This window comes from Xiphophorus hellerii, chromosome 14 (assembly GCF_003331165.1).
Source record: "Xiphophorus hellerii strain 12219 chromosome 14, Xiphophorus_hellerii-4.1, whole genome shotgun sequence".
NCBI classification, from domain to species: domain Eukaryota; kingdom Metazoa; phylum Chordata; class Actinopteri; order Cyprinodontiformes; family Poeciliidae; genus Xiphophorus; species Xiphophorus hellerii.
Window position 1 is genome coordinate 11,613,591 of NC_045685.1, and position 7,821 is coordinate 11,621,411.

Genomic DNA, 7,821 nt, shown 5'->3' on the forward strand with positions numbered 1-7,821 from the left:
CGCTACATTTTTCCCCACGCTTCGAACCATCCGGCTTTTAGCCCGGTGCGGCTTTTCTGAGGATTTTTCTTCAACCACCAGGGGGCTCTTTAGCAGGACGTGAATCATTGGTGCCTGGCGAGGCCTATATATGTAGTTTCCAGGTTTTTTTTTTATAAAAAAAGACCATTGTAGATGCAGCTTACAGCGAGGCTCTATAGTCCGGAAAATGCGGTACACCCCACATAAATGGGTGCTATTAAATCAGCAGGGGTGTACTTAGTTTTTATTCTCCATCACTGTACTCAAGGACAAGGATACCTTTTTCGGTAACACTATATTTGACGGGGTGTGCATAAGACTGACATGACGCTGTCATAAACATGACATAACATCTGTTATGAACATGAAGGAGCCTTCATGAAGGCTTATGACTGTTGTCATGAAGTGTCATTTGGTAAATAATGACACTTTTAATACAAAGTTGCTTTAAAAGTTGTATTAAAAGTCTATTAAAATGATCAAAAGTGTCATTATTTACCAAATGACACTACATGACAACAGCCATAAGCATTCATGAAGACTCCTTCATGTTCATAACAGATGTTATATCATGTTTATGAACATGTCAATCTTATGCACACCCCGTCAAAGAAAGTGTTGCCTTTTCTTCCCGTGACATTAAATGTGATTTCTGCATCCATAAACCTGGATTTTTGTGCATATAAACGTTCTCCCGCACTTTTGAGTAAAACTGATTTTACATCAAGTCTGTTATGTTGGTTTATGATGGTTCATTCTGCCAATATCTTCCAAATATTGCTGTGTGGCTTTAAGAGGATATAATGTGGAGCTTGATTAAAAACACAGATTTTCTGCCAAAAACTACCATAAAAATATAGTTGTGGAGTGAAATTTTAAAAAGGCTACCCTGATTTTTCTTGTTATCGATACAAAATAATGAAAAAACTTCATTTGGACATTTTTGCATAATTGTCATGGGTAAATCGAGCCGCAAAACGGCTTTAAGGTCCGTCGGATAAATAATTAATGACTTAAGGTGCAAAAGGTTTGGCAAGAAAAAGCCACTGATTTACAAACCATCATGACGTTTTAAACAATGGGCCGTAAAGTGGAGCTCTGCGTTGCCTGGACCGACTTCAAGGGTTTCAAAAGTCGCAGCGTCGGGTTACGGTTGTGCCAGGTGCTCCAGTGCCTCACCTTCGCAGCGCATGCAGTGGTAGCCTATTTTATCCGTGACATCGACGCAGCCCTGGCTCAGGTAAAAGTCCACAGATGACTTGTTCCAGTCCAGAACCGTGAAGTTGAGCTGGTTGCATCCAGCGGCCAGACCCAGCTGTAGGCCACCAAAAGACATTAGCTAAACATTAGCACTTTCTTCTTTTACATGTTTATTTTTTTTAACGATGCGCTGATGTTGCTCACCTGTGCTACCTTGCTCATAAGTGCTTTTCCAATTCCCTTCCCTTAAAGGACAGAGATGAAAAATTAAGATACATTGATGCACATCGTTATATTAACAACAACAATCAATGAAGAAAATGATTTACCTCGAAATTCTGGCATCACGTACAAGTCCTCCATGTAAACGGATCTTCCTGCCCAGGAGCTGTAGGAGTAGAAGTAAAGTGCATAGCCAATCTTCGTATGTCCTGAAAGCGAAACGGTGACCGTTAGACGTGTTCAGGGATTTCTTTACACTCAAACTCTGCTCTCTGAGTTTTTGGCACTTATTTTCCCTTATTCTTAATTAACCAAATCCCCAATATTGAGCTTTATATCAATCCCTTTCTGCTTCCAGCTGTCCTAATAATAAGATTTCTTGAGATTTACATGAAAAATTCAACAACACTGCAAATTACCAAAAACAGCACTTACACTTTCAATAGGGTTTAGTACATGTCTGGTGTTTTGGGGGGAGGTAATATTAAATTATTTTTTTTTACAAACATTTACATTTTGGCGTCAGCTCTGTTTAATAAGGACATAAAATCATTTTAATGACATAGTATACTCTGCTATGTCTAGATTACACGTCTAGACATATTTATCTTGTCTATTCTTAGCAGCTATAACAGGATCTGAGTCGCTATTTTTCAGAAAATAGCTTCTTCAAAAACTTTTGCAGTATTTAGTTTGTATTAGTTTTATAAATCAATAAAATGCAACAAAATAATAATAATAAAAAAAACAACAAGAAAGCAAATATGAATGCTTTGTGTTGAACCTATGAAATTTTCCTTCTGAAAAGACTTTGTCAGTAAAACGTTTTCTGCCTTGGACCAAACATGTACCGTTCTTCAATTGTGGTCGGTGACCGGGGAGCACACAAAATCTGTCCACAAACGGCCGCCGGGCCGCATTTTGAACATCCCTGGTGTAAATCCTTCACACGTTAAAACGTCAGAATCAAACGGAGGGTGTACTTTCTTCTTCCCATGACTGTCTGTGTGTGCAACAGTATCTGCGTTAGAGTCTTGGAGCATCTAACGCGGAAGCATGCCGCCCCTCCTGACTGTGCAGTCAGACATCCGAGTCCAGCAGAGGGTGATCGGTGACGACTGCATGGAAAAAGGTCGAGCTGAGCAGCGGAGCATGTACTAATGAGCTCATTACTGCACACAGAGGAAGCAGAGTATCAACTTTATTACGTAAGAGGTGAATAAAGGGAGAGAACACAATGTAGCAGCGTCCTGCTACATTAGGCAACATTAAGAGCGCCGAGAAATGACACAAACCTCCCCGTCACGCTCCCATATCACTTCCACTTAGACAATGGGGCTCTGCAATTAGCGGACACTTGTTCTCACCTTCTTTGGTTCTGTGCTGTTCCGGCACCTCGGCAACGATGCCGTGAAAGAACGGATTCTTGGAGAAGCCGTCTTGCTCCAAGTCTGGGAAAACGTTGACAGAGAGAAGCCTGAATGTGAGAAATGTGCGATTTCTCCAAACGAAGGGCGTTAAATTCTGCTTTTCGCTGCGATTTTAAATCTGAATGCTGTCGCTGGGAAACAAAAGAGGACGCAACACCTTGAAAACCTGTTCATGCCGTTTATACATTTTGTCACGTTGCAGTCAGAAACTTCGTATGTAACTTATGAAATAGAAGGAAAATTATAACTGACTTTCCTGTTGTTGTTTTTTTAAAATTAGCGTGTATTTTTATTTAGCTCCCTTTACTACGATTTCCCTAAACAAACTCAAAACACAGTCACTCCCTTCAGAAGCCACTGAACAAAAATGCACTCCATGCTTTTCAGGTTTTTATGCTTGTAACAGGACCAACGAGGAAAACAGTGAAAGTGATACGAATGCACTGTTCAGATACCGCTTCTGTTTAAATAGAGTTCATGAATATTGATGATGGGTTTATAACAGATCAGCTTTATGGCTTTCCATCAGTCATTTCCTTCGCTGCTAAATACTCCAGCTGCCTGTTAATCCACATTAATATTGATATCAGGCAGTTTACTCATCTCCATTAGCTGGAGAAACACCATGTGACCTCTGACAGCAAACAATCTCAGTATCTGGATGATTAATTCTCTTATTTTGATTATTTTAATTATTAGTTTTGATGTATTCTCTTCTTACTGGTCTATAATTAGACATTCATAGGAGTCTTTTCTTAAAAAAGGTTTTCAGAATTAAATTATTTTTGATTTAGTGAAGCTCGGTAAACTGGTACATTCTTTCATGCACCAATTACATAAAAAGATGGCTGTCACAGTGAGCCAGCCAATATAATTACCTTTCTGTGTGACTTTAACCTGATCAGCTATCTTCTCGTACTCTGCCAGCTCCTGGGAAGGGGAAACAAATGTTTACATCAGTTGACATCATCATACGTGTCTTTTCAGGTCTTTCCGCTCACATGAAGCCTGCTGGCAACAAAACCCCAGAGCTCCAACCAGCTGTGGTCACATCCAGGAAAAAGAAAAAAAAAAAAAAAGAAGCATTTACAAGCGTAATAAAACAATATCAACGGCTGGTTTACAAAAAAAAAAAAAAAAAAAAAATCTCCTGACGTAAGCAGGAGTAATTACGCCGCTCGGTCCGCACGTGTCTCGCTCACCCTGATCATCCGCGCGATGTCCTTGCAGTCCTCCACGTTCGCCGCCCTGATGGAGAAATCCATGTCCGCAGATGGATGCGCGGAGCTGCTGCTTCTGCTGCTGCTGCTGCTGCTCAGGTGGGGTTTAACTGGGAAGAGTTTGACTTTGACCCGCAGTCCACCGCTCGACCTCCGTAGGCAGGCTGGAGACGGAACCGGTAGCGGCCTCCCCGCCCCCCAGGAAGGAGGAAGGGGCTGGAGGAAGAAGCAGCCCCCGCTTTCACACTAAAAGATGCTCGTACCTCATCAGAACTAGATTTTTTCTTCTTCTTCTTTTATATTAATGAAGCATAGTCCGAAACAACACGCAGTGAGTCCCTGCTCCTGCTTGAACCTTTATTATCAGGTTATTCACTATTACTGTGAATTTTTGCCCCTTTACTGTGAAATAGTAAAGGAAATAGTTTAAAGGGCAATATAATAATAACAATAATAATAATAATAATAACAATAATAATAATAATAATAATAATACCCTGTCTGCGCTGTTACTTTAACCATGCCGTCTCTTCCTCTTGCAGTGCCCCCTTTGATCCTCTAGGTGGTGCTGCGGCCCGGTTTAACTAATCGAAGAAAAAGAATTAATGCAGGACGTATTTCAAAGAAATGCACAAAAAAGTAGTAAATGTCCATTTGAACACATGGAGAGCATCTACCAGAACATAAAACTGGAATTTGTGAAAGGGTTTAAAAAATGTAGCATCTAAATATGTTTAGAACAAAAATAACACCAACCTGTCAGCTGTTGCTGAACTAGAGAGCTCCGTCTGTCATGAAGTGCGGGTGGTGAGAGTGGTGAGGCAGATGCAGCGGACCCAGGTTAGATGAATATGATGATTTAATGAAGTAAATAAGTCCAACAACGAACACCAGGCACAAGGAAACACTGACGACACGGAAGCTAACATTGACGAAAAATTGACGAGGACCCGACGAGGAACAAGGAACACAGGTGGAGTTAAATACATGGGAGGGTAATCACAGAGACGAGACACACCTGGGAACAATCAAGGGGAGGACAGGACAACGAAGAGACTTAAGGACACAGAAAACTCTAAATAAACACAGAAAAACACAGATCCTGACAATACCCCCCCCTCAAGGGCGGCTACCAGACGCCCAAAAAAAAAAACCACAACAAGGGTGGGCGGAGGGGCGCCGGATGGGGGGCCAGAGTCCAGAAAAAACAAAAAACTACCCACCATCGTGGGCGGAAACACAAGAAGGGCCAAGAGTCCATAAACAAACAAAAAACTACCCACAGGGTGGGCGGAGGCAAAGGAGGCAGGAACCACGGAGGTGGTCCGGCGGTCGTCCGCGGCGGCGGGAACCACGGAGGCGGTCCGGCGGCCGTCCGCGGCGCTGGAGGCGGGAACCACGGAGGCGGTCCGGCGGCCGTCCGCGGCGCTGGAGGCGGGAACCACGGAGGCGGTCCGGCGGCCGTCCGCGGCGCTGGAGGCGGGAACCACGGAGGCCGTCCGGCAGCCGTCCGCGGCGCTGAAGGCGGGAACCACGGAGGCCGTCCGGCGGCCGTCCGCGGCGCTGGAGGCGGGAACCCCGGAGGCGGGACCCCAGGAGGCGGTCCAGCGGCCGTCCGCGGCCCTGGAGGTGGCGATGATGAGCCCCGGGGGCCGCCCACAGACGGCGATGACGAGCCCCCCGAGGTAGGGTCTCTGGTGGAGCACAGGGGGTCTCGGTCGGCGCACAAGGGGTCTCGGTCGGAACGCTGGGAGTCTCGGTCGGAACGCTGGGGGTCTCGGTCGGAACGCTGGGGGTCTCGGTCGGAGCACTGGGGGTCTCGGTCTCGGGTGGAACACTGGGGGTCTCGGTCTCGGGTGGAACACTGGGGGTCTCGGTCTCGGGTGGAACACTGGGGGTCTCGGTCGGAACGCAGAGGGTCAGGGTCTCAGGTGGAACGCAGCGGGTCAGAGTCGGAACGCAGAGGGTCAGGGTCTCGGGTGGAACGCAGGGGGTCTCGGTCTCGGGTGGAACGCAGGGGGTCTCGGTCTCGGGTGGAACGCTGGAGGTCAGGGTCTCAGGAGGAACGCTGGAGGTCAGGGTCTCAGGAGGAACGCAGAGGGTCTCGGGAGTCGGGGTCTCGGAGGGAACGTAGAGGGTCTCGGGAGTCGGGGTCTCGGAGGGAACGTAGAGGGTCTCGGGAGTCGGTGTCACGGAGGGAACGTAGAGGGTCTCGGGAGTCGGTGTCTCGGAAGGAACGCAGAGGGTCCGGGTCTCAGGAGGAACGCAGGAGGTCAGGGTCTCAGGAGGAACACTGGAGGTCAGGGTCTCAGGAGGAACGCTGGAGGTCAGGGTCTCAGGAGGAACGCTGGAGGTCAGGGTCTCAGGAGGAACGCTGGAGGTCAGGGTCTCGGGTGCGCCGGCTGGAACGCCGGCTGATTCGGCCTCGGGTGCGCCGGCTGGAACGCCGGCTGATTCGGCCTCCGGTGCGCCGGCTGGAACGCCGGCTGATTCGGCCTCCGGTGCGCCGGCTGGAACGCCGGCTGATTCGGCCTCCGGTGCGCCGGCTGGAACGCCGGCTGATTCGGCCTCCGGTGCGCCGGCTGGAGGTGAGCCGGAGCGGAGCCTCGGGGCCGGCTGCGGGGGCGAGCCGCAGCGAAGCCTTGGAAGCGGCCGCGGGGGCGAGCCGCAGCGAAGCCTTGGAAGCGGCCGCGGGGGCGAGCCGCAGCGAAGCCTTGGAACCGGCCGCGGGGGCGAGCCGCAGCGAAGCCTTGGAACCGGCCGCGGGGGCGAGCCGCAGCGAAGCCTTGGAACCGGCCGCGGGGGCGAGCCGCAGCGAAGCCTTGGAACCGGCCGCGGGGGCGAGCCGCAGCGAAGCCTTGGAACCGGCCGCGGGGGCGAGCCGCAGCGAAGCCTGGGGGCCGGCAGCGGAGGTGAGCCGGAGCGAAGCCTGGGGGCCGGCTGCGGGGGTGACAGCTCCGGAAGGCGACGAGGGGCCGGGTCCACCGGCGGCTCACGTCGCCGTCTCCGGGCTGACCGAGGAGGTGGCGGCTCCGGAAAGCGACGAGGGGCCGGGTCTGCCGGCGGCTCACGTCGCTGTCTCCGGGCTGAACGCGGAGGTGACGGATCCGGAAGGCGACGAGGGGCCGGGTTCACCGGCGGCTCACGTCGCTGTCTCCCCCGGCGTGAGTAACGGCGGGGGCCGAATCCGGAGGGCTTTGGGGTGGTGACTGGTAGGATCTGGCGGCTAATCGCCAGGGTGTAGTCCGACTCCAGTCCCAACTCTTCCAGCAGCAGCGGAGATGGCAGGATCTCTACGTCCCTGTAGAGATCCCGCTGAGCCAACTCCAACTGCTGCTGGAACCATACCTCCGGGTCATGCTGGGCCATAAGCTGCTGTCTCACCATCGGTCTGGTCGGGTCCTTCTGTCATGAAGTGCGGGTGGTGAGAGTGGTGAGGCAGATGCAGCGGACCCAGGTTAGATGAATATGATGATTTAATGAAGTAAATAAGTCCAACAACGAACACCAGGCACAAGGAAACACTGACGACACGGAAGCTAACATTGACGAAAAATTGACGAGGACCCGACGAGGAACAAGGAACACAGGTGGAGTTAAATACATGGGAGGGTAATCACAGAGACGAGACACACCTGGGAACAATCAAGGGGAGGACAGGACAACGAAGAGACTTAAGGACACAGAAAACTCTAAATAAACACAGAAAAACACAGATCCTGACACCG

General features: G+C 49.8%; 1 protein-coding gene across 1 annotated transcript; it reads right to left on the minus strand.

Annotated features, from left to right (window-relative positions):
* Positions 1-505: 505 nt before the first annotated feature.
* Positions 506-4,512, minus strand: sat2a.1 (spermidine/spermine N1-acetyltransferase family member 2a, tandem duplicate 1). Its single transcript, XM_032582103.1, has 6 exons — positions 4,076-4,512; positions 3,752-3,803; positions 2,811-2,894; positions 1,551-1,652; positions 1,426-1,466; positions 506-1,336 (listed from the first exon to the last, which is right to left on the minus strand). The coding sequence occupies exons 1-6, from the start codon at positions 4,136-4,138 to the stop codon at positions 1,169-1,171; spliced, it is 510 nt and encodes a 169-aa protein (XP_032437994.1). The 5' UTR covers positions 4,139-4,512; the 3' UTR covers positions 506-1,168.
* Between the last annotated feature and the right edge of the window lie 3,309 nt (positions 4,513-7,821).